This window comes from Mobula hypostoma, chromosome Y, assembly GCF_963921235.1.
Source record: "Mobula hypostoma chromosome Y, sMobHyp1.1, whole genome shotgun sequence".
Lineage (NCBI taxonomy): Eukaryota > Metazoa > Chordata > Chondrichthyes > Myliobatiformes > Myliobatidae > Mobula > Mobula hypostoma.
Genome location: NC_086130.1, coordinates 5676561 through 5704108, shown reverse-complemented (window position 1 = coordinate 5704108; position 27548 = coordinate 5676561). Strand labels below are relative to the sequence as shown.

Below are 27548 nucleotides of genomic sequence, written 5' to 3'. Positions count from 1 at the left end.
GAGAGCATCCGGAAAGACTGACTCCTTTATAACCTACCACTATAACTCACCAGTTGAAGACATGAGCACCCTGGGTAATCTATAATATCGGGACAACATTCATTTTGAAGGGGAGAGTGTGGGACCCATAGTAATGTGGAGCATATTAATGGACACTGGATACCCCCCTAATTTTCTTATATTATGTTCATATTATTTTTATTGTTTTGGTTTGTTATTTTGTTCATTCACAATTTGATTAATGTTCAGTTGCACCAGCAACAGTAATATTTGAGTAGGTTACTTGATGGTTACAAGGGGCAAAGCTTATAAAGGCACTTGGGGCAGCTGAGGGGTCCTGGGGGCACAGGAGTACGCAAGTGATGGAGTAGATGGAGATGGCCCCGCAGCATGCATGGTAAGCCAATGCGCTTGTGTTCCTGTATTTCCAGGAAGGAAAATAAAGACGTTATGTTAAACTTCTGCATGCCTGGAAGTCCCTTTTGTGTCCAAGTGTGCAACACTTTTTCTATGTCATTGGTACCAACATATACCAAGACTTCCAGCTGTTCACCCTCTTCCTTCAGAATACTCTGCACCCAATCCAAGACACATGCTGGCACCTGGGAGGCAACACACCATGCGGGTATCTCTAGCAGGCTGACACACCTTCCCCTCACTATGGAATCCCCTATGACTACCACATTCCTCATCTTCCTCTTTCCCTTCTGCACCACGTGCCAGAGACCCGATCACCGTGGTTGTCCTCTGTCAGGTCATCCCTCTCAACCCCATCCAAAATGAGATAACAATTACTGAGGGGTATGGCCACAGGGGTTTCTCTACTATCTGAGCTCTTCCCATCCCTCCCCTGACCGTCACCCACTTATCTAACTCCTGGAGCTTCCGGGTGACTAATTCCCTGTGGCTCCTCTCTATCTCCTGTTCACTCTCCCTAACAAGCTGTAGGTCATCGAGCTGCAGCTCCAGACCCCTAACACAGTCTCTCAGGAGCTGCATCTCTGCGCACCTGGCACAGATGTGACCATCTGGGAGACTGGAAAATTTCTAGAATTCCCACATCTGACACCCAGAGCAAAATACTAACCCTACCAACGTGTTCTATATTCCTCAAAAAAAATGCAAAGAAAGAACAAAAATGAAGTCCAATTACCCACTTACCTCGTCAAAGCCCACATTTGCCGAAGCCTAAATGAGCAAAAGCCTGTCGCTTCTACCCTCGCCACATCTTCAGAAGAGTTACAAGCTAAATTCATTTTTATATGGCTAATAATTCAAGTTACATAAACTGCTCATTTTGAATTTAAGTAAGCTGCAAAACATCCGTGATCATTTAGCAAAATCTTCCGAATGTACTGTATTTGCAAATGTACACCAAATACATGAGTGACATGTCAGCTGTTAAATCCAACAGCATTAATGTGTGGTCCAGAAGAAACTACAATTAGTGAATTTGACGAATCAAGAACAGGGGAAGCAGACAAACCAATTGCCTTTGTTTCTCCCCGTTTTGTGAACTCTGAAATGAATCTTGCTCTGGGATAATCTAATCAGAACAATTGAATGTAAGAGCCCTGTTGGCACCTGATGGAGTAGCATCATTTTTCGATTGCTCCTACCTTGTTTAATTAATTGTCTCCTAGAACAAAAGCTTCTGCAAAAGAAAGAGAGACAGAAGATGAATCCCCAGTCACTTTGGATTCAATCAGTGACTTCCTTAAACGGCAAAAATCAGAATTTTCTGAGGAGTTTCAATGACTTAACGACAAATTGGATACAATTCATCAAACTTTATCTGAGCATGAGCACCAAATTCAAGAAAATGCTGCGAAGCTGATGACAATTGAAGAGGATGTTGAAGATCCAATTAAACTCTGCAAAGAGTTATCTTTATCCAATGATAAAGTAAGGATCATCGGTCTCAAAAATTGAAACAGGAGAAATAACTTGCAAATTCTGGGTCTTGAAGAATCAACTGAAGGTGTTGACCCTACGAAGTTTTTTGTAAACTTTCTGAAACAGCTTTTCACTGCTTTATTCACTTCCAAGCCGAAGCTCGATCAAGCTTATCGCTCTCCGACTTCGAAGCCATTATCCTCAGTGGCGAAACCCAGATCGGTCGTACTAACGTTTCATGAATTTTGTAGTAAGGACCTTTGAATTCGCCATACCAGTCAACAAGGAATGATCCATTTCCAAAATTACAAGGTTAGATTTGTGGAAGACTATTCGCCTGAAATTATGGCTGATCGCATGAAATGTAAAGAAATTTTATCAGAATTTTACAATAAAGGTAATAAACCATCCCTTCGGTTCCCCGCCCATCTGAGTCTTGTTTTGAAGAACAGATTGAGAAAAAAAATAAAGTCGGTTGAAGATGCAGAAGAGTTTCTGAAGGATGAAGTCTAAAACTATTATATTTCTTATTTCATCAAGTTTTTTCTTCTGTTAATAAGCATTTGTAATAAGGTTTCATTAAACTTACGTTTTGGCTGTTCATATATTGTCTTTTTGTTTTTTTTGATACTTCGTTATTTCATCCCTTTTTGAGGCTTTATTTTAATAAGCTTTCTTTGAATTTGTTTAAACTGATCCTTTCATATTTTCGAATACTCAGTTATTTTTCTTTTTATGTTTTGTCTTGGTAGAGACATAATGACCTTGAAGGACCGGAGTTTTTTCTGTCAACAGGATTTTTTGGGGCCAGTTCTTAGTTCTTAGCTCGCTGACTATCTATTGGCCAGCTTTCTCACTTTGGGTGGGGGAGGTGATAGGGCCTATTTCTCTCTGGGAGCTGTGTTGGGTTGAATATATGATTGTTTGTTTGAATACCTTACTTCACGATTTGCTTTCTAGTTTTAATAACTTATGGCCATATCTTCTAATTACATGTTGATTGGTATTTAAAATGGTTCAGAATATTAACTTAACCAACATACATCAAAGTTGCTGGTGAACGCAGCAGGCCAAGCAGCATCTATAGGAAGAGGTGCAGTCGACGTTTCAGGCGGTCTCGGCCTGAAACGTGAACTGCGCCTCTTCCTATAGATGCTGCTTGGCCTGCTGCGTTCACCAGCAACTTTGATGTATGTTGCTTGAATTTCCAGCATCTGCAGAATTCCTGTTGTTTGCAGAATATTAACTTATTTAGTTTGAATGTGAAAGGGCTGAATCACCCCATCAAAAGGAACAAAGTGTTTGCTTGTATTAAAAAATTTAAAGCACCCATTATTTTCTTACAAGAAATGCATATACGCAGCTGTCATAGCTTACGTTTTTTTACTCGGTGGAAGGGTATGCGATTCCATTCTTCATTTAATGCAAAATCACGAGGAGTTTCCATTTTTGTAGATAACTAGACAACCGGGTGACCCGTTGGGGCACCTTTTGAGAGAAGTGTAGTGCAGTCTCATGTGATCAGAATGAACATTAGATTTTCCTGACTGCTATTGCTATCTCTTTGATTTGGAAATTAAAGAAGAAAAACTCAGCTTATTAAAGAAGAAAGACGCATAGCAAGACAAATATGTGACCAAAATGAACATTAAATATCCATGAAGTAAATTTGGAATCAGACTTGCTGGGTCGGGTCTGGAATTAAATGTCCGATGTAATGATGGATTTGGCCTTGAATAATCACAGAAGGATCCCATAGATTCTTAGTTGGAGTGACTTTTTTGGCACCAAAGGATGTCATTTGTAAGAGGCAATTGTGTTGTCTGATGTTCTTCCTGAACTCATTTGCAATAGGTTCATCACTGCTGTACACATTGAGGAGTTCATTAGGTAGAGGCTGCAAATTGCTTATGCTGACCTTTCATAGAAACATAGAAAATAGGTGCAGGAGTAGGCCATTCGGCCCTTCGAGCCTGCACCGCCAATTATTATGATCATGGCTGATCATCCAACTCAGAACCCTGTACCTGCCTTCCCTCCATACCCCCTGACCCCCGTAGCCACAAGGGCCATATCTAACTCCCTCTTAAATATAGCCAAAGAACTGGCCTCAACAGTTTCCTGTGGCAGAGAATTCCACAGATTCACCACTCTCTGTGTGAAGAAGTTTTTCCTAATCTCGGTCCTAAAAGGCTTCCCCTTTATCCTCAAACTGTGGCCCCTCGTTCTGGACTTCCCCAACATCGGGAACAACCTTCCTGCATCCAGCCTGTCCAATCCCTTTAGGATCTTATACGTTTCAATCAGATCCCCCCTCAATCTTCTAAATTCCAACGAGTACAAGCCCAGTTCATCCAGTCTTTCTTCATATGAAAGACCTGCCATCCCAGGAATCAATCTGGTGAACCTACTTTGTACTTCCTCTATGGCAAAGATGTCTTTCCTCAGATTAGGGGACCAAAACTGCACACAATACTCCAGGTGTGGTCTCACCAAGGCCTTGTACAACTGCAGTAGTACCTCCCTGCTCCTGTACTCGAATCCTCTCGCTATAAATGCCAGCATACCATTCGCCTTTTTCACCGCCTGCTGTACCTGCATGCCCACTTTCAATGACTGGTGTATAATGACACCCAGGTCTCGTTGCACCTCCCCTTTTCCTAATCGGCCACCATTCAGATAATAATCTGTTTTCCTATTTTTGCCACCAAAGTGGATAACTTCACATTTATCCACATTAAATTGCATCTGGTTAGGAAGGCACGACAGTGAGGGCATACTCTGGTCATCAAAGCATCAGCAGAAATGTGACGGCATGCGAGTTGTGCATTTTGCCTTGCTCTTTCTCTGTTGAGGTATTGTCATTGAAAGCTGGCATTGTTGTCTTCAGCAACTCTCGCAATAATTACTGTTCGCCGCATCTTCTCGAGTCAATCTTTCCTCCTCTGTCTCTTCCTCTCTCCTCCTTCTGTGCCTGTTTTTGTCTAACTGGAGACGCACAGCCCTTTCATCCCCCGTCTCTTCATCTCTTCTACCATTTGTTCTTTCTCTCTGATCCTGGAGTCATGGGGCCCAGGCCTGATCCAATTCTTGTTCTCTCCTCCTTCTGTGCCTATTGTTGTCATTTTGGAGATGTGCATGTCTCTCCTCCTCTGTCTCTTCTTCTCTCATCTTTTTTGTCCTGACTCTTTGATCCTGGAGTCGTGCGGCACTGGCCTCATCTGATTCTTGTTCTCTCCCTCTCCTTGCCACTTCCTGACGATGTTTGGCGTAATCTCTTGACCATAATGTCCCCCTTCCCTTTCCACGCAGCATAATTAGGTTCACCATATTTTTTTACCCTAATGCTTGATAGAAGATACGAAGCAGTAACACCAAAGCCTCCAGGATGCTGATTTCTCTTGATGATGTGGTTGACACTCTCCTAAATGGATGTGATATAGTCACCACTGTCCTTTAACTGCAGCAAAGGGTTTGATGGGTGTCTCGAAGTATGTAATTTGAATAAGATTTAATTATCTCTTATTGATGGGTCGCAGTCTGATCTGTCCCAATCCTGCACATGCTGATGGTGATTAGCAGAATGTGACTGCTCGAAGTAGAGCTGACCTGCCCTTTTGCTGCGGTTGGTGTTGCTGCTGTGAGCATCGTGAGGCGCTGCTGAGGCTGGCCGTGCGCATTCGTCATGGTGTCACGTTGCGATTTCCATGAAAGCTGGAATCGGGTGCGGAAAACGGGGTCTGTTGACGAGTGAGCAATTTTATACGAATATAACCCCGACCTTTGCATTCATTCTATAAGTTAGCACATTTTAAGTCCATTTAGTCAAAAAAGTGCCGATTTAATGCACCGTTTGGGCTAATTTAAGGGCACAAACAGACAAACTGACAAACAGATAAACAGAATGAGAATTTTAGTAACATATAGATAGATACCATCAGTCCTACGTTCTTCACCTTTTTTTGGATACAACTTAACTCTTTCCTCTGTCTGCATTTGTACCCAATTACTGGCTTGAACATCCTTACATTTATGTTACATCCATCATCTACTTGTAAACCTGTTGACTCATTCTCAGTTCTATCATCCTGGTTCCCATCCCCCGCTATATTAGTTTAAACCACTCCCAACAGCTCTAGTAAACCTGCCCATATGAATATTGGTCCCCCTCGATCGGATTCAAGTGCAACATGTCCCTTTTGTATAGGACCTGCTGCCCCGGAAGAGTTACCAATTGTCCAGAAGTATGAACCCCTGCCCCTGTTCCAAATCTTCAGCCACACACTTACCTGCCACCTTATTCTATTCCTACCCTCAGAGTTGCATGGCACAGACAGCAATCCCAAGATTACTACCCTTGAGGTACTACTTCTCAACCTCCTTAATTCTGTATTCTGTTTTCAGGACCTCCTTACTTTTCTACCAATGTCGTTGGTACCAATATGTACCATGACTTCAGGCTGCTCACCCTCGCACTTCAGTATACTGTGGAAGCACATGGAAACATCGCAACGCAAACTACCATTTTGTGTTCACAAAATCACCTATCTGTCCCCCTGACTATACAGTCCCCTATTAGGGCTGCCATCCTCTTCAGTTCCTTACCCTTCTGAACCACAGGGCCAAACACTGTCAGAGACACAGCCGGAGTTGTTTCCCCCAGGTAGGTCTCTCCCTCCCAACAGTACCTAAAATGGACTATTATTGTTGAGGGGGACAGCCAAAGGGGTGCTCTCCACTACCTAATGTTCTCCCTTCTCTCTCCTCAATCACCAATTAATCTGTGTCCTGTAGCCTTGGGGTGACCATCTCCCTGTAGCTCCTGCCTATCACTGCTTCAATTCCCATACCAAGCAAAAGGACATCAAGCTGCAGCTCCATTTCCCTAACATGGTCTCTAAGGAGCTGTGTTTTGAGTCTCCCAAATATCCCACATGTGACACCCAGAACAGAACACTGGCTCTGTAGACAAATCCCCTATTCTCTCAAGAGCTGAATCAGAAACTAAGGAATAAGGAATGAATTTACCTACGTAATTTACCTCCATTTGTTCTTGCTGAAGCCCTGTGGAACCAAAGTCCCTACTACACTGCCTCAGACTCTAACAACGGCTCCCACGATGTCGGTTCCACAAGGCGTTACCTCTCTTTTATACAGACTAGCTTTTTAAAGCTCCGTCATACTTGTGTAGGCCACACACACAAAATGCTAGTGAATGTAGCAGGCCAAACAGCATCTATAGGAAGTAGTTCAGTCGATGTTTTGGGCCAAGACCCTCCACCCAAAACATTGACCATGCTTCTTCCTATAGATGCTACCTGGCCTGCTGCATTCACCAGCATTTTGTGTGTGTTGCTTGAATTTCCAACATCTGCAGATTTCCTCGTGTCTGCATTTAAATACTTGTGTAGGAATGCTTCTGTTGCAACTGTGCGGTACTCCAATCAAGCTGGGGTTTCAGTTCTGTGGAATGTCTCAACCAGTCACCCCCCTAGTACTTGCAAACTGAAGACGGACTGTTTTTATCTCCATATATTACCTCTTGCATTCAGACTGGAAGGGCACACAGAGACTGTTCACAATGTTTATGTGGCAAGGCCTCAGAAAAGATGTGTGTGGTTGGACTGCAGCCTTTGTAGAGTGCCAGTGGGCAAAAATTAACTATCCCATTCCCATTCTGATATGTCTATCCATGGCCTCCTCTACTGTAGAGATGAAGCCACACTCAGGTTGGAGGAACACCACCTTATATTCCATCTGGGTAGCCTCCAACCTGATGGCATGAACCTTGACTTCTCAAACTTCCACTAATGCCCCACCTCCCCCTCGTACCCCATCCATCATTTATTTATATACATTCTTTTTCTCTCTCTCCTTTTTCTCCCTCTGTCCCTCTGACTATACCCCTTGCCCATCCTCTGAGTTTTTTTTCCCCCTCCCCCTTCTCCTTCTCCCTGGGCTTCCTGTCCCATGATTCTCTCATATCCCTTTCGCCAATCACCTGTCCAGCTCTCGGCTCCATCCCTCCCCCTCCTGTCTTCTATCATTTCTGATCTCCCCATTCCCCTCCCACTTTCAAATCTCTTACTAACTCTTCTTTCAGTTAGTCCTGACGAAGGGTCTCAGCCCGAAAAGTCGACTGTACTTCTTCCTTGAGATGCTGCCTGGCCTGCTGCGTTCACCAGCAACTTTTATGTGCGTAACTCGTTTTATTACACATGTTAAATACAGCAAAATAATACACAAAGACATGGCAAAAGTAAAGACAAACAAATGAGGTTTACAGCAAATTTCACTTTTGCCCAGAAACAAGCCTAATTGCATTTACTTGTAGCTGTCGTCCCTTTCATCGGTGAAGAGACTATGGCTGTAGGAAATGTTTCTAGACAAACGCGCACCAAGTCTTTCGTTTGGCAATTTTCTTATAAGTTTTTCTAGTCTGTAACTGTACAATCATACACCAAGTCCTTCGTTTGGCAATTTCCTTTTAAGTTTTATACTTTATTGTCGCCAAACAATTGATACTAGAACGTACAATCCCCATAGTGATGTTTGATTCTGTGCTTCCCGCTGCCTGGATTACAAATCGATAGTAAATATTAAAAATTTAAATTGTAGCTCATAAATAAAAAATATAAAAATGGAAAGTAAGGAAGTGCAAAAAAAACTGAGATGCAGGTCCGGACATTTGGAGGGTACGGCCCAGATGCGGGTCAGAATCCTTTCAGCAGTCTTATCACAGTTGGAAAGAAGCTTTTTCTAGCCTGCAACTGGACAAACGCGCACTAAGTACATGGTTTCCTCTTCTCTTGTCTTCTGTGTGTCCTGCACATGCCCAGTAGGAGGAGATTCGCCCAAGTATCCGTTTTAATGCGGACAGAGGTATTTTCAAAAATGCCTAGTGTCAACATAGCCTGAGTCTGGGTTGCCTCATTTAACTGGTTTGTACCAGTCAGAGTTGAAATACACAAATATGCAGGCTGGGGTGGGCACAGCCATGAAACAATGTTGGTTGTAGCCTTGTAAGAAGGGGACCGAGGTAAGTCAGGTGACCTTGAGCCAATGGGACGGAGATCCACCAGTTCAACTGATGAGGAATAGCATAAGATTCAGGAGCTCCAAATACACAGGGATGATAACTCTCCATCAACCAGGGACCAACCATCGTGTAAGGAGGATCCCACAGACACGTGGATATTGGGACCATGAGAGACACCCGGCCAGCATGGATTCCTTTCCCAGGTAATACCTTTTCTCCTCATTGACTGTTCATGGAGGATCAGGGAATTCTAGTAGGGTGCACATAGATAGTTAGTTTGTGAACCCACATGCTTTTAGTTGAGACAATAAAAAACACTTGTTCATAAATACACATTCTCTGTGCCTCACTGATCATTGGTACAAAGGGTGAATTAATTTAATGGCCAACACGAGTCCTTTGAGAACTACAGCACACAGTCTGCATAAAAATTAAATTTCATTAGGAGCCTACTACATGGGATTATGAATGTGACCAAGACAATAAATTCTATCATAGGCTGCTAAAGAAGGGTAAAAATAAAAAAAGGAACCAATGCTGTCTTTGACCACTATCCAGCTGACCAACACTGAAACAGAAACTGTTTTTCTTTCTGCAGATTTTACCTGACCAGCTGAGGATTTCTAGCATTTTCTTTATTTCAGATCTCCAGCATCTGCAGTTATAATGATTTTTACCCATTTGTAATGTTCACATATTACATATCTTATAGTTATTGTATAGAATTATATGGCTGTTTAGCCCACCACATACATGTCAATCAGTGGAGACCATCCATATTAATCCAATCTTCTAATATTTATCCCACAGTTTGTCATACTAAGGTGATTCATTTCTTTGTTAAGACACTTAAATGGAGTCAGCGCATCAACTTCTATTTTTCTCTTAGCCTATGCATTCCAGGTATTCACCAGTCTATTCATGGAAAAAGTCCCTTTCAGAACTCCTATAAATCTCTTATTCCCTACCTTAAATCTATACCTTCCATTTTTAAGTATCTATTATAGAAATAATTACTTGAAATCTACTCCATTTATAGCTCTTGTGATTTTAAGCATTTCAGCCATGTTTCTTCTAAACTATTTCCATAACAGGCAGAGTCTCTTCTCATAAGTGAAACTCTCCAGCTCAAGCAACACCCTGATGAATCACAGACCCAACTTCATAAATGATTATCTAAATTCCACCACTGTGTGTGAGGAGTTTGTACCTTCTTCCAGCAACTAGGTGGGTTTCCTCCAGATATTCTGGTTTCCTTCTACAGGTTAGTAGGTTAATGGTCTCATGAGTGTAATTGGTGATGAGGTTCATTGGGCCAGAAAGGCCTTTTAGCATAGTGTATCTGTAAGTTAAAAAAACCCTAAGTATTTGTAGTAGAAATGGCCGAGTAATTCATTCCAAATGCATTTACAGCTTATTGGGTGAGAAAAGAAAATAGAGGTGAGACTGACTAAGGTATCTTCCAATTCTGCATAGGTAGTCCCACATGACTGGATAAAGAATGTACTGTATTTTCTTTCTTTTTTTTTGTAATTTAGTTTCAAAGACCTAGAGATTCTCTCTGCACACACTAAGAGTTAAAGGAAATCGAAGAACAAAACACTTTCTAGGTTCTTCAAGTGAGATCTTATAAAAGATCTCTGAACCAAAATGTAATACCTCCTGTTCTGCAGATTCTGCCAGACCTCCAGAATTTTCTGTTTTTAATTTCACACTTAAAGCATGTTTATGAAGACCACAGTCCCCAGGTCTGGATGCAATTCAGTAGTTCAATGATAGCCAACTTGCTTAGGATCAGCAAGTTTTTTTTTCAAATTTCATCTCACTCAGACTGCACCACTAATTGATTATCTTTCGTATCTGATGAAGATAATTTTGTGCAGCTCTCTGGTGAACTGTATAAGAAGAAAAACTGCATAAGTACTTTGTACATAAATTTACTTTGAACTTAGGAATGAAATATCCCTGTCGGAGTCTTTGAAGTGGAAAAGCTTTGGAAGTCTGGCTCCAGTGGCATGTATATTCACCCAGATGGTTTGTTGCCTCCCAGGTCCGGGATGTCTCTGACCGGGTGCACCACATCCTGGTACGAGAGGGAAAGCAACCAGAAGTTGTGATACACGTTGGTGCCAACGACGAATGATCTGCCAGACGAGGTGGTAAATGCGGGTTCTTTTTTAACATTTAAGAATAAATTGGACAGATACATGGATGGGAGGTGTATGGAGGGATATGGTCCATGTGCAGATCAGTGGGACTAGGCAGAAAATGGTTCAACACAGCCAAGAAGGGCCAAAAGGCCTGTTTCTGTGCTGTAGTTTTTCTATGGTTTCTAAGAAGAGGGATGAGGTCCTGAAGTGTGAGTTTCGGGAACTAGGCAGAAGGCTGAAGAACAGGACCTCAAGGGTGGCTTTCTCAGGATTGCTGCCAGTGTTACATGACAGAGATGGTAAGAATTGGGGGAGATGGCAGTTGAATACGTGGCTGAGGAGTTGGTACAGGGAGCAGGGTTTTAGATTTTTAGATAATTGGGATCTCTTCTGGGGAAGGTGGGACCTGTACAGATTGGATGGGTTGCACCTGAACTCGAGGGGGAGCAATATCCTAGCAGGTAGATTTGCCAGCATGGTTTGGGAGGGTTTAAACTAATTTGCAAGGGAGATGGGACCTGGTATGATACAGCAGTGAAAGAAGTGCATGGAGTAAAGCCAGATCTAACATACAGAGAGGCTTTGAGGAAAGAGAAGCAGAATAAACGGTATAAAGGTAGTAAGGTAGAAGGGCTAAAGTGTGTGTACCTCAATGCAAGAAGCATCAGGAACAAAGGTGATGAAATGAGAGCTTGGATACATACATGGAATTATGATGTAGTGGCCATTACAGAGACTTGGCTGGCACCAGGGCAGGAATGGATTCTCAATATTCCTGGATTTCAGTGCTTTAAAAGGGATAGATGGGGGGAAAAGGGGAGTAGGGGTGGCATTACTGGTCAGGAATACTATTACAGCTACAAAAAGGGTGGTTAAAGTAGCAGGATCCTCTTTTGAGTCAGTATGGGTGCAAGTCAGGAACAGGAAGGGAGCAGTTATTCTATTGGGGGTAGCTATTCTATAGGCCCCCTGGTAGCAGCAGAGATACAGAGGAGCAGATTAGGAGGCAGATTTTAGAAAGGTGCAAAAATAACAGGGTTGTTATCATGGGTGACTTTAACTTCCCTAATGTTGATTGGCACCTGATTAGTTCCAAGGCTTTAGATGGGGTAGAGTTTGTTAAGTGTGTCCAGGATGGATTCCTGTCACAGTACGTGGACAGGCTGACTAGGGGGAATGCCATACTAGATCTAGTACTAGGTAATGAACTGGGTCAGGTCACAGATCTCTCAGTGGGTGAGCATCCGGGGGACAGTGACCACTGCTCCCTGGCTTTTAGCATTATCATGGAAAAGGATAGAATCAGAGAGGACAAGAAAATTTTCATTTGAGGAAGGGCAAATTATGAGCCTATAAGGCTAAAACTTGCGGGTGTGAATTGGGATGATCTTTTTGCAGGGAAATGTACTATGGACATGTGGTCGATGTTTAGAGATCTTTTGCAGGATGTTAGGGATAAATTTGTCCTGGTCAGGAGGATAAAGACTGGTAGGGTGAAGGAACCATGGGTGACAAGTGAGGTGGAAAATCTAGTCAGGTGGAAGAAGGCAGGATACATGAAGATTAGGAAGCAAGCATCAGATGGGTCTATTGAGGAATATAGGGAAGCAAGAAAGGAGCTTAAGAAGGGGCTGAGAAGAGCAAGAAAGGGGAATGAGAAGGCCTTGCTGAGTAGGGTAAAGGAAAACCCCAAGGCATTCTTCAATTATGTGAAGAAAAAGAGCATAACAAGAGTGAAGGTAGAACCAATCAGAGATAAACGGTGGAAAGATATGCCTGGAGGCTGTGGAAGTGAGCAAGGTCCTCAATGAATATTTCTCTTCAGTATTCACCAGTGAGACGGAACTCGATGATGGTGAGGACAATATGAGTGAGGTTGATGTTTTGGAGCATGTTGATATTAAGGGAGAAGGGGTTTTGGAGTTATTAAAATACATTAGGACTGATAAGTCCCCCAGGGCCGGATGGAATGTTCCCCAGGCTGCTCCACGAGGCAAGGGAAGAGATTGGGAGCCTCTGGCTAAGATCTTTATGTCCTTGTTGTCCACGGGAATGGTACCGGAGGATTGGAGGGAGGCGAATGTTGTCCCCTTATTCAAAAAAGGTAGCAGGGATAGTCCGGGTAATTACAGACCAGTGAGCCTTACGTCTGTGGTGGGAAAGCTCTTGGAAAAGATTCTTAGTGATAGCATCTATGGGCATTTAGAGAATCATGGTCTGATCAGCGACAGTCAGCATGGCTTTGTGAAGGGTAGATCGTGTCTAACAAGCCTGATAGAGTTCTTTGAGGAGGTGACCAGGCATATAGATGAGGGTAGTGCAGTGGATGTGATCTATATGGATTTTAGTAAGGCATTTAACAAGGTTCCACACAGTAGGCTTATTCAGAAAGTCAGAAGGCATGGGATTCAGGGAAGTTTGGCCAGGTGGATTCAGAATTGGCTTGCCTGCAGAAGGCAAAGGGTCATGGTGGAAGGAGTACATTCAGATTGGAGGATTGTGACTAGTGGTCTCCCACAAGGATCTGTTCTGGTACCTCTACTTCTCGTGATTTTTATTAACGACCTGGATGTGGGGGTGGTAGGGTGGGTTGGCAAGTCTGCAGACGACACAAAGGTTGGAAGTGTTGTAGATAGTGTAGAGGATTGTCGAAGATTGCAGAGAGACATTGATAGGATGCAGAAGTGGGCTGAAAAGTGGCAGATGGGAGTTCAACCTGGAGAAGTGTGAGGTGGTACACTTTGGAAGGACAAACTTCAAGGCAGAGTACAAAGTAAATGGCAGGATACCTGGTAGTGTGGAGGAGCAGAGGGATCTGGGGGTACATGTCCACAGATCCCTAATGTTGCCTCACAGGTAGGTAGGGTAGTTAAGAAAGCTTATGGGGTGTTAGCTTTCATAAGTCGAGGGATAGAGTTTAAGGGTCATGATGTAAAGATGCACCTCTATAAAACTCTGGTTAGGTCACACTTGGAGTACTGTGTCCAGTTCTGGTCAACTCACTATAGGAAGGATGTGGAAACATTGGAAAGGGTACAGAGGAGATTTACCAGAATGCTGCCTGGTTTAGAGAGTATGCATTATGAACAGAGATTAAGGGAGCTAGGGCTTTACTCTTTGGAGAGAATGAAGATGAGAGGTGACATGATAGAGCTGTACAAGATAATGATAGGAATAGATAAGAGTGGATAGCCAGTGCCTCTTCCCCAGGGCACCACTGCCCAATACAAGAAGACATGGCTTTAAGGTAAGGGGTGGGAAGTTCAAGGGGGATATTAGAGGAAGGTTTTTTACTCACAGAGTGGTTGGTGTGTGGAATGCACTGCCTGGGTCAGTGGTGGAGTCAGATACACTAGTGAAGTTTAAGAGACTACTAGACAGGTATATGGAGGAATTTAAGGTGGGGGGTTATATGGGAGGCAGGGTTTGAGGGTCAGCACAACACTGTGGGCCGAAGGGCCTGTAATGCGCTGTACTATAGCCATCATAACTGGGGTCATCCTTAGTTGAAGTATCATGCCTTTTATTGTCCATGAAGCTTTGCGGAACTGCATTTTTAGCCACTGAAGCTCACTGTTAATTTCATCCCCTTCTTAAAAAACTGAATTCCAACAATCAGGACCTAATTTACCATCTACATAAAGCAATTTTAAATCTCACATTGATACTTCATACCTTGCACACATTGCTAGATATTCAGCCATCATTAACAATATACTATCCTCTGATAATAGTTTACTCAACTGTGTAATTTATGGTGATACAGTATTGACATCAGCAACATTTTTTTTGGCAGTTTGATTGGGGCACAACTGCGCAAGAGCGTGGAAGTCAGCCAGTGAGAACAGCAAGAAGTGTTTAAAAGGAGGCAGATTTACAGAGCAGGCGATAGAGTAGGAAGGCGTTAGCTCAACGGGACTTCAGTGATAATCAGTCGAGGCAAGGTAGGTTATCTCTGTAGAATACAGACAGGAAGTATGTGTATTATGCTGGTTTTCTGTGCTCCGTGTCAGATGTGCAAGGTCTGGGGTCTCCCAGCCTCCCGGGTGACCACATCTGCGTCAGGTGTGTCCACCTGTAGCTCCTTAGCGCCCACATTAGGGAACTGGAGATGCAACTCAATGACCTTCATCTGGTCAGGGAGAGTGAGGAGGAGATAGAAAGCAACTATAGGCAGGTGGTCACACAGGGGCCTCGGGAGACAGATAAGTGGGTAACAGTCAGGAGAGGGAAGGGCAGGGGTCAAGGCTAAAGAGTACCCTTGTGGCTCTACCCCTTGACAATAAGTACTCCTGTTTGAGTACTGTTGGGGGGAGGGGGGGAACAGCCTACCTGGGGGAAGCAACAGTGGCTGCACCTCTGGCAAAGAGTGTGGCCCTGTGGCTCAGAAGGGTAGGGAAAGGAAGAGGATGGCAGCAGTGATAGGGAACTCTATAGTTAGGGGGTCAGACAGGCAATTCTGTGGATGCAGAAAAGAAACACAGATGGTAGTTTGCCTTCCAGCATCCAGGGTCTGGAATGTTTATGATCGTATCCATGATATCCCAAAGTGGAAAGGAGAACAGCCAGAGGTCATGGTACATATTGGTACAACGACATAGATAGGAAAAGGGAGGAGGTCCTGAAAAAAGACTACAGGGAGTTTGGAAGGAAGTTGAGAAGGACCACAAAGGTAGTCATCTCAGGATTACTGCCTGTGCCATGTGACAGTGAGTATAGGAATAAAGTGAGGTGGAGGATAAATGCGTGGCTGAGGAATTGGAGTAGGGGGCAGGGATTCAGATTTCTGGATCATCGGGACCTCTTTTGAGGCAGGTGTGACCTGTACAAAAAGGACGGGTTGCACTTGAATCCCAGGGGAACCAATATCCTGACAGGGATGTTTGCTACTGGGGAGAGTTTAAACTAGAATTGCTGGGGGGTGGGAACTAAACTGAAGAGGCTGGGGAAGAGGCGATTGGCTCACAAATAGAGAACACTTAGAGACAGTGTGTGAGGGAGGATAGACGGGTGATCGAGAGGGGACATACTCAGACCGATGGTTTGATATATGTCTATTTTAATGCAAGGAGTATTTTGAACAAAGCCGATGAGCTTACAGCGTGGATCAGTACTTGGAGCTACGATGTTGTGACCATTACAGAGATTTGGATGGCTCTGGGGCAGGACGGCTACTTCAAGTGCCAGGATTTAGATGTTTCAGAAAGGACAGGGAGGGAGGCAAAAGAGGTGGGGGCATGGCAATGCTGATCAGAGGTAGTGTCACGGCCATAGAAAAGGAGGAAGTCATGGAGGAATTGTCTATGGAATCTCTGTGGGTGGAAGCCAGGAACAGGAAGGGGTCAATAACTCTTCTTGGTGTTTTTTTATAGACCACCCAATAGTAACAGGGACAGATAGGGAGACGGCTTCTGTAAAGGTGTAATAATAACAGGGTTGTCATGGTGGGAGATTTTAATTTCCCAAATATCCAGTGGCATGTCCCTAGAGCGAGGGGTTTAGATGGGGGCGAAGTTTGTTAGGTGTGTTTAAGAACGTTTTTTGACATAATATGTAGCTGAGCTGTACCTGATCTGGTATTGGGAAATGAACCTGGTCGTCAGATCTCTCAGTGGGAGAGCAGTTTGGAGATAGTGATTATAATTCTATTTCCTTTACCATAGCACTGGAGAGGGATAGGAAAAGACAAGTTAGGATGGCGTTTAATTGGAGCAAGGGGAAATATGAGGCTATCAGGCAGGAACTTGGAAGCATAAATTGGAAATAGATGCTCTCAGGAAACTTGGAAGAAACATGGCAAATGTTCGGGGAAATTTGCGTGGAGTTCTGCATAGAGACAGGGAAAGGATGGTAGGGTACAGGAACTGTGGTGTACAAAGGCTGTTGTAAATTTAGTCAAGAAAAAAAGAAGAGCTTATGGAGGGTTCAAAAAGCTAGGTAATGATAGAGAGCTAAAATCAGAATCAGAATCAAGTTTATTATCACCGGCATGTGATGTGAAATTTGTTAACTTAGCAGCAGCAGTTCAGTGCAATACATAAGCTAGCAGAGAGAGAGAAAAAGATAATAAAAAATAAAATAAAACATCATAATAAACAAACAAGTAAATCAATTACATGTATTGAATAGATTTAAAAAATGACCAAAAACAGGAAAACTGTATATTAAACAAAAAAATGAGGTAGTGTCCAAGGGTTTAAAGTCCATTTAGGAATTGGATGGCAGAGGGGAAGAAGCTGAATTGCTGAGTGTGTGCTGGAGGTCTTTAACAACGGATGCTGTCTTTCTGAGACACCGCTCCCTGAAGATGTCCTGGCTACTTTGTAGGCTAGTACCCAAGATGGAACTGACTAGATTTACAACCCTCTGCAGCTTCTTTCAGTCCTGTGCAGTAGCCCCTCCATACCAGACAGTGATGCAGCCTGTCAGAATGCTCTCCACGGTACAACTATAAAAGTTTTTGAATGTATCTGTTGACATGTCAAACCTCTTCAAAGTCCTAACCAAGTATAGCCACTGTCTTGCCTTCTTCATGACTGTATTGATATGTTGGGCCCAGGTTAGATCCTCAGAGATCTTGACACCCAGGAATTTGAAGCTGCTCACTTTCTCCAGTTCTGATCCTTCTATGAGGATTGGTATGGGTTCTTTCGTCTTACGCTTCCTTAAGTCCACAATTGGCTCTTTCATCTTACTGACGTTGAGTGCCAGGTTGTTGCTGTGACACCATTCCACTAGTTGACATATCTCACTCCTGTACGTCCTCTCGTCACCACCCGAGATTCTACCAACAATGACTGTAGTGTCAGCAGATATGTAGATGGTATTTTAGCTATGCCAAGCCACACAGTCATGTGTCTACAGAGAGTAGAACAGTAGGCTAAGCACACACCCCTGCGGTGCACCAGTGTTGACCATCAGATATCACCTTCAATCTCATTCGAAATCATCTCTTCACCCTTGAAATAGCCCTCCACAAATCATACCTGATTTTCTGGATCAGGCAGCATACTCATCCAGATCCAAACATGAATCTCCAAAGATTATAAGACTAGCAGGAAGGAGCTCAAGAAAGAAATTACGAGAGCCAGAAGGGTACCATGAGAAGGCCTTGACGGACAGGATTAAGAAAAACCCCAAGGCATTCTTCAAGTATGTTAAGAGCAAGAGGATAGATGTGACAGCATACAACTAAACAAGTGTGACAGTGTAAAAGTGTGTGTGAAACCGGAGGAGATAGCAGAGGTACTTAATGCGTACTTTGCTTCAGTATTCACTACAGAAAATATCTTGCCAATTGTGGTGATGACTTGAAGCAGACTGAAAAGCTTGAGTATGTAGATATTCAGGAAGAGGATGTGAAGGAGCTTTTGGAAAGCATCAAGTTGGATAAGTCACCAGGACTGGACGCTATGTACCCTCAGCTACTGTGGGAGGTGAGACAGGAGATTACTGAACTTCTGGCGATGATCTTTGCATCATTAATACGGACAGGAGAGGTTCCGGAGGATTGGAGGGTTGCGGATGTTGTTTCATTATTCAAGAAAGGGAGTAGAGATAGCCCAGGAAATTATAGACCAGTGAGTCTTACTTCAGTAGTTGGTTAAGTTGATGGAGAAGATCCTGAGAGACAGAATTTATGAACATTTGGAGAGGAATAATATGATTAGGAATAGTCAGCATGGCTTTGTCAAATGCAGGTCATGCCTTATGAGCCTGATTGAATTTTTTGAGGATGTAACTAAACACATTTATGAAGGTAGAGCAATAGGTGAATTTCAGCAAGGCATTTGACAAGGTACCCATGCAAGGCTTATTGAGAAAGTAAGAAGTTATGGGATCCAAGGAGACATTGCTTTGTGGATCCAGAACTGGATTGCCCACAGAAAGGAAAGACTGGTTTTAGATGGGTCATATTCTGCATGGAGGTCGGTGACCAGTGGTGTGCCTCAGGGATCTGTTCTAGGACCCCTACTCTTTCTGATTTTCATAAATGACCTGGATGAAGAAGTAAAGGGATGGGTTAGTAAGTTTGCTGATGACACAAAGGTTGGAGGTGTTGTGGATAGTGTGGAGGGCTGTCAGATGTTACAGCGGGACATTGATAGGATGCAAAAATGGGCTGAGAAGTGGCAGATGAAGTTCAACTCAAGTAAGTGTGAGGTGGTTCATTTTGGTAGGTCAAATATGATGACAGAATATACTGTTAATGGTAAGGCTCTTGGCAGTGTGGAGGATCAGAGGGATCTTTGGGTCTGAATCCATAGGCCGCTTAAGGCTGCTGCACAAGTTGACTCTGTGGTTAAGACGGCATACGGTGTACTGGCCTTCATCAATTGTGGAATTGAATTTAGGAACCGGAGGTAATGTAACAACTATATAGGACCCTGGTCAGACCCCACTTGCAGTACTGTGCTCAATTCTGGTTGCCTCACTACAGGAAGGATGTGGAAACCATAGAAAGGATGCAGATTTACAAGGATGTTACCTGGATAGGGGAGTATGCCTTATGAGAATATGTTGAGTGAAGTTGGCTTCTTTTCCTTGGAGCGATGAAGGATGAGAGGTGACCTGATAGAGGTATATAAGATGATGACAGGCATTGATCGTGTGGATAGTCAGAGGTTTTTTTCCCGGGGCTGAAATGGCACAGTGGGCACAGTTTTAAGATGCTTGGAGGTAGGTATACAGGAGATGTCAAGGGTAAACTTTTTACACAGAGAGTGGTGAGTGTGTGGAAGGGGTTGTCGGTAACTATGGTGGAGGCAGATACGATAGAGTCTTTTAAGAAACTCCTGTATAGGTATTTGAAGCTCAGAAAAATAGGGGGATATGGGTAACCCAAGGAAATTTGCCAGGTAAAGACATGTTCGGCACAGCTTTGTGGGGTGAAGGGCCTGTATTGCGGTGTAGGGTTTCTACATTTCTAAAGAAGGAACCAACACAATCTGCTGGCCAAAACTGCTCTGCAAAATCTGTGGCTACCACGTCAATCTCACCCAAGTTTGTTCTGTATTACAAACTATAAACGGTATAAATATATTCACTCAACTTTCTTCAACTGCCATAACTTTCCACTTGTACCTTTCTTCTTGTAGCCATCAATAACACCAATCTGCCCACAGACAGGTTTGAACAATGAGAAAGTGAAGAGGAAGCAAACCATAAATCAGCTTAGTCAGGCATATTACACAATAACTTAAAAATATAGTTTGGATGTGGTATGGAAGAGGATGGGATTGGGCAGAGAAAGATATTTTAATGAAACAGCCCGCAATCCTCTTCTACTCATTTTAATATTCCGGCTATGGCTAAGCCTAGCTTGAATGCCATATTCAAGTTTACTGATGACACTAGTGTGGTAGGCCGAATCAAAGGTGGCTCCAAGACATTTGATTTCTCTAAATCAAGCGACTGAGAGATGGCTCTGCACTTTGAAAAATTTAGGATTGCAACCAATCTCACTCAGGCATCAGAAAAGCATCAAGTAAGTACATTGACATACTGCAAGGTTGACAAATCAGATGACCTTATGGGGTGGACTAAGACTGAGTGACGCTTAGAAAAAGGAGTACAAAACCGTGTGCGATAAATTCAAATAATATTTCACCGAGAAACGAAATGGAAATATGAGAGTAGAAAGTTCTTCAGGACATCAAAGAGTGATAGGGAACAATTGGCAGTATCAGGGAAGAGTGGAATTTATCATAGTAGGTAATAGGTAGAACCAACTATAGCGAGGATGATGGAATGATGGAACCAGGTGAGGGTTGTTACAGAGGCTAGTAGGTAATAGCGGAATAGAATGGAGTCAGGTTTTGGGGAAGTTGCAATCAACAGGAGGAATGAAAAATAGAAGAAGCACAGAAAGGAAGGTTCAAAGGGAGATCTTAAAAATTTCATTTCCACTTTTAATTTTTATTGGCTGCTCTCCCTTCCAAAGAGACACAAGCTGAAATTTTTTTAACTTAAAACTTCTCGCTGCACTTAATTTTTTAACTCAGAAGTCTTGCTCTGCTTCAACAAGTAGGTAGATATCATGGGTTCGTTTAAAATTTTCTCTTCACTACTTTATATTTTGTAAATCCTATACATAGTACTAATCAAAGAAGAGACAGGAAATGTGAGTACATTAGCATTGTAATGATTTTGCCATTCACATACTCCGTCCAAATAACCCATAGTGAATTATTTCATCATCAAAGAATACTTAATCAAACAATATATTTATGTTTACTCAAATATTCAAATATTATTGAAATATTAAATACACAACAAATAATTCCTGATTAAGACCATAAGATATAAAAGCAAAATTACGATACTTGGCCAATCAAGTCTGTTCTGCTGTTTCATCACAGCTGATCCATTTTCCCTCTCAACCCCTATTTCCTAACTTTTCCATATATCCCTTCATGCCTTGAATTATCAACAATCTATCCACCTCTGCCTTAAATATACTCAGTGGCTCCACAGCCACCCATGGCAACGAACTGCAGAGATTTTCCACTCTCTGGCTAAAACAAAATCCCTCCTCATCTCTGTTCTAAAAGGTTACCCCAGTATTCTAAGGTTGTATCCTCTGGTCTTAAGATTCCCCCACCTTATTCAAAGAACAATCAGCTTTAACTAAATTTATTTTCCCATACTATATAAAGGGACAGCATTTAACAGCACTTCTTTTCGAAGTGCTTACTGTCTGCTCTTAAGATTGAGCTGCCTTATCATACTCAATGATATTTTTGCCTTATCACATTCAATGATATTCCAATATTTTCCTGTGTTTTTTTCTCCATCTAATACAGTAGATTTTGGTTAATAAGGAAACACCAGAAAAGTATATTTTGACCCAAGTAAGCAGTTGCCTTAATTAGCTGGTTACATGGAAATAGTTAAAAAAGTATAAAAAATGAACTACTGATTAACTAAATAACAAAATATATATTTAAATGAAATACAGAATAAATCAGAACACTACCAAAATAAAAACAATGCTATAAACAGTTCAACCAGACCCTGCTCGACAAGTATGTTGCTTCAGTCGTTGCGTATCAGCACGACTACGTTGGTGACCCCTACGGTTCAACGGCATTTGGACCCAGCATGAACGACTCGGCTCTTGAGAATGCAGTTTCTCTTAAACTGCCAACTTTCTGGACCACCCAAACCCTGGTCTGGTTTGAGCAAGTGGAGGCCCAGCTCCAGGTCAGGCAAATTGTCTCAGACGCCACCAGATATTACTACATGGTGGGCACCCTTGACCAGGAGACAGCGGGCCGCGTTATCAACTTCCTGCATCAGCCCCCAGCAACAGATAGGTACGAGGCATTCAAGGCCCTGTTAATCCACACATTTGGCCTCTTCTGCTGTGAACGGGCCGCGCGGTTACTGCATATGGACGGCCTGATGAGCAACATGCTAGCACTGGCAGACAGCCATAAGCCTTGCCTGCTGTTTGAACAGATCTTCTTGGAGCAAATGCCAGAAGACATCCACCTCCTGCTAGCAGATGAAGACTTCAGCACGGACATGCTTTGGCGGACCAAACAAAATGGCAGAACCACCATCGAAATTAGTGCTGCCGCACGGCTGGAAACCCAGCCCTCCCACACCCCAGTGGCGGAGCACGTAACACCCACACCAAGGGACAGCACCACTTCTGAGTCTTGGTGTTTTTATCATCAAAGCGGGGTTCCGGGGCCCGCCGCTGCCAACCACCAGGCTCGTTCCAGTGAAACATAGGACCAGCCATCGCTGTTGGCTACAGCGGCTGGGCACTGTGATAGCCTCCTCTACGTTTGGGACAAGCACTCCGGGCGTAGATTCCTGGTGGAGACGGGGGCGGAAATCAGTGTCCTACTCCCCCCCCTCACCCGAGCCACGATACCTGAACTAGAAGAACAGGACCAGAACTTACAGCAGCCAACAGCAGCACCATCCGCACCTGCGGCACAAGAACCATCCCCTTGCAGTTCGGTTCCAGCTGCTTTATATGGACATTTACGCTGGCCGCAGTATCACAGTCATTGCTGGGTGCGGACTTCCTCTGTGTGCACTGCCTGCTCGTGGATTTGAAGGGATGACGACTGGTTGATGTGAAGATGTTTCAGACTTTCTCCCTCAGTGAGGCCTGGTTACCAGCCCCACACCTGGACTCCGTCACTTATTCCGACAAAGAGTTCACCAGAGTGTTATTGGAGTTCCCATTTATCATCACGCCACAGTTTTCCTCAACAAACCCCAACCATATCCCCACACTTAGACCTCCCCTTCATGCCCGGGCCCGCAGGCTACCGCCCGACAAGCTCTGCCTCACGAAGGAGGAATTCAAGAAGATGGAGGAGATGGGAACTGTGCGGCATTCCGACAGTCTATGGGCCTCCCCACTCCATATGGTGCCCAAGTCCACGGGAGGGTGGAGACTGTGCGGCCACTTTAGGAGGCTGAACGACACCACCACTTCTGATCACCAGTACCGCATATCCGGGACTTTATGGCCAACCTGCACCGAGGCACGCATCCTTTCGAAGATTGACTTGGTCCGAGGGTGTCATCAGATGTACCCAAGACAGCCCTCATTACCCACTTAGGCCTGTTCAAGTTCTTCAGGTTGCCGCTCGGGCTCAAAAACACGGAGCAGACATTCCAGCGCCTGATGGACGCAGTAGGGCGAGATCTGGACTTCCTGTTCATCTACCTGGATGACACGCTTATCGCCAGCGGCCTTCGCCAGGAACATCTAACATATCTACGTCTGCTCTGCCACTGCCTAAGCGACTACGGCCTATCAATCCCACCAAGTGCCAGTTTGGCCTACCCGCCAAAAACTTCTTGGGACACTGGATCGACCACCATGGAGCTGTTCCTCTGCCGGCGAAAGTTGAAGCCACCCGCCAATTCGCCAGACACAGCACTGTTAGAGGCCTGCAGGAATTTGTTGCGATGGTTAACTTTTATCGCCATTTCCTGCCCTCAGCAGCTCGGATCATGCGGCCCCTTTTCGGCCTGATGTCCGGCAAGGTCAAAGAGGTCACCTGGACAGAGGAGGCGAAGGCAGCTTTCAAACAAGCCAAGAATGCGCTAGCAAACGCCACGTTCCTGGTCCACCCCCGGGTCGACGACTCCACTGCCCTCACTGTGGATGCCTCTGATGTGGCAGTTGGCGGCGTGCTTGAGCAGCTCATCGAAGGTCAGTGGAAACCGCTCGCTTTCTTCAGCCGGCACCTACGACCCCCGGAACTTAAGTACAGGGCTTTCAACAGGGAGCTGCTGGCCCTGTACCTTGCCATCCGGCACTTCAGGTATTTCCTGGAAGGGAGAGAGTTCGCAGTTTTTACAGACCACAAGCCCCTCGCTTTCACGTTTGCCAAGGTATCGGACCTGTGGTCGGGCCACCAACAACGCCATCCGTCGTACATCTTGGAGTTTACCACCACGATCAAGCACATCTCCGGGAAGAACAATGTGGTAGCTGACACACTGTCATGCACCTCCGTCCAATCAGTACACTCTGTGTTTACGGGGGTAGATTTTGCGGCGTTAACTAAGGCACAGCAACTGGACAGCAAGATGCCGGCGTACCGAACTGCAGTCTCAGGACTCCGCCTCGAAGACATACCCATTGGGCCCGAAGGTAAGAAGCTCCTTTGCATTGTGTCCACGGGGCAACCTCAGCCCTTTGTCTCGACCGCTTGGAGGCACCGCTTGCACAGTTTAGCCCACCCTTCCATCCGGCTGATTGCAGACAGGTTTGTGTGGCACGGTCTACGCAAGCAGGTCAGGCACTGGGCCAGGACATGCACGCACTGTCAAACCTCCAAAATCCAGAGGCACATGAGGTCCCCACTGCAACCCTTCCAGCCAACAAATAGCAGGTTTGAACATGTCCACGTGGACATCGTCGGCCCACTGCCGGTTTCAAGAGGAGCGAGATACCTGTTTGCCATGGTGGACAGGTTCACGAGGTGGCCGGAAGCTATCCCACTCGCTGACACGGCCATGGAGACATGCGCCAGAGCCCTGATTACCACCTGGGTGGCACGGTTCGGACTCCCAGCCCACGTCACTTCAGATAGAGGTGTGCAGTTCACATCGACTCTGTGGTCTGTGCTGGCACAACCCCTCGGAACCCAGCTCCACCGAACAACTGTTTACCACCCGCAGTCTAACAGCCTGGTGGAACATTTCAACAGGCACTTGAAGTCGGCCCTGATGGCACGCCTTCGAGGGCCAGACTGGGGGACGAACTCCCCTGGGTGCTGCTTGGTATCCACACGGCACCCAAGGAGGACCTGGCCGCATCATCAGCCGAACTGGTTTACGGTGCCCTGCTCACAGTTCCCAGTGAGTTTGTGCCAGCACCCTGTGGCCCGGAGGACACACCTGCTGAGGTCCTAACTAACATACATCAAAGTTGCTGGTGAATGCAGCAGGCCAGGAAGCATCTGTAGGAAGAGGTGCAGTCGACGTTTCAGGCCAAGACCCTTCGTCAGGACTAACCAGGAGCGGCTTGGAACACTTGCTCCAGTCCCAACGTCCCACCACGGAACAACGCCCTCTTTCGTACCCAAGGACCTACAACAGAGCAAGTATGTTTTTGTTCGCCGAGGCTCACACAGACCATCCCAGCAGCGACTATACGAAGGACCCTACAAGGTGGTGCGCCATAATGGGACAGCCTGTGTTCTCGACATCGGTGGTCGTGAAGAGACTTTTACCATTGACCGTCTCAAACCAGTGCATCTAGACCTTGAATGCCCGGTTGCAGTACCACCCCCACAACGTCGAGGCCGGCCACCTAAAAGATCTGACAGTGTGCAGGCTGTGGACTCTGCACCTCCTAGCACTGATTCTGGGGGGGGGGGGGGGTCATGTGGCGACTCGCCCACACGGCAAGCGAACCGGCTCCAGCAGTCACCAGCGAGTCCGCAGCCAGTGGCAACCGAGAGGGCTCTGAGTGCGGGCCAGACCTCAGCCCGGAAGCCGACGTCACTTCTGCCCCACAAAGAGCAGGAGATGCTGGGAGCAGGTTACTTAAGCATGCGCAGTTTGAAACAGTAAACAGTTCAACCAGACCCTGCTCAACTCAGTGTGTTGCTTTCACTCGTTGCGTATCAGCGCGACTACAATTGGTTCCTAATAGTTATCAATGGAGGAATTCAGCCAGCTGACATGTTATTCTAACTGACTAAAATAAAAATCACTACTTTTTGAATACCAACACTATCAATTGACCTGCTCTTTAATGCAAATAGCTAATCGTCCAATCATGTATCAGCAATTTAATGCATAAAAGCATGTAGACATGGTCAAGAAGTTCAGTTGTTGTTCACAATAAGCACAGGAAGATGAAGGAAATGTGATCTAAAGTGACTTTGACCTCTGATGCCAGATGGGATGACTTGAACAGTTCTGTGAGCAAAACAGACTTGTTAATGTCAGAGGAGAATGGTTAGATTAACTCAAGCTAAAGGAAAGAATAGTAACTCAGCTACAAAGTTTTACAACAATTTTGTATAGCACAGCACACAAATGAAACCTTGAAATGGATAGGCTACAGCAGAAGACACACTAAGTTCCTCACTGTACCTAATAAAGTGGTCACTGAGTGTATCTCCATTTTACCTATTCTTCTAGGCAGAGATATCAGAAAAATGTTTAGAATCTCCAGGAACACCATATGAAATTTGAGAATCTTTGTTCTGCGAATAGCTAATAAAACAAAAAAATGCAAACTAGTATGCACCATACCATATTTGTGAATAAAAACTGGCACAAAAATTAAGCACCCAGAGATAACAGTGACCTCCAAAATGGATAGTCACAAGCCTGGGTTTAAAAGAAGGATGGTTAGTCATGGGGTTAACAACCTCCCCTTACAAAACCCAAAGCTAGTCAACTACAGAAATGTCAACAGAAACTCCAAACAGCTCATGTTCGGAGAGAAGGGATCTAGGAAATGGGCTACAGCTTAAGAGACTGGCCCAACGTGAGGACTCTAGCAAGCTAAGTCCCAGCAGGGATGATAGGCTTTTGTAAGTAAGAAATAACAGGGAAATGCAATATCTGTATTGTATGTTGAAAATAATTTACTCAATGTGTGCTCTGATTCAACTGTTTGAATACAAGCAAAGATGTTTACATCAAATTTAATATTTAGAAATAGTGGCAAATTAAAATCTACATACCTGCAATCTTTATGTTAAGGTTAGCATCCAGGAGTAAGTTTTCCGCCTTCAGATCTCTATGTACAATGTTTCGACAATGACAAAAATGAACAGCTGCAACAATTTGCTTGAATTTCTTTCGGGCTTCTTTCTCTGCCATTCGTCCATGGGCCACAAGGTGATCTACAGTTTTGAAAGAGAGGCAAAATGAGGCACAGTATCAGGTACATGAATTAAACAACAGCTGCAACAAGTAATGTTTCACATATTTCTAGCTTTCATCAGACTCCTGGGTCA

The 27548-nt window shown here is 44.4% G+C and overlaps 1 protein-coding gene across 1 annotated transcript in view; it reads right to left on the bottom strand.

Annotated features, from left to right (window-relative positions):
* Positions 1–27548, bottom strand: part of LOC134341058 (serine/threonine-protein kinase SIK3-like) — a 410314-nt gene that overhangs the window by 272925 nt on the left and 109841 nt on the right. The window contains exon 4 of the mRNA XM_063038806.1: positions 27273–27434. Within this exon, the coding sequence (XP_062894876.1) occupies positions 27273–27434 (162 nt within the window). The remainder of the gene's footprint in view (positions 1–27272; positions 27435–27548) is intronic.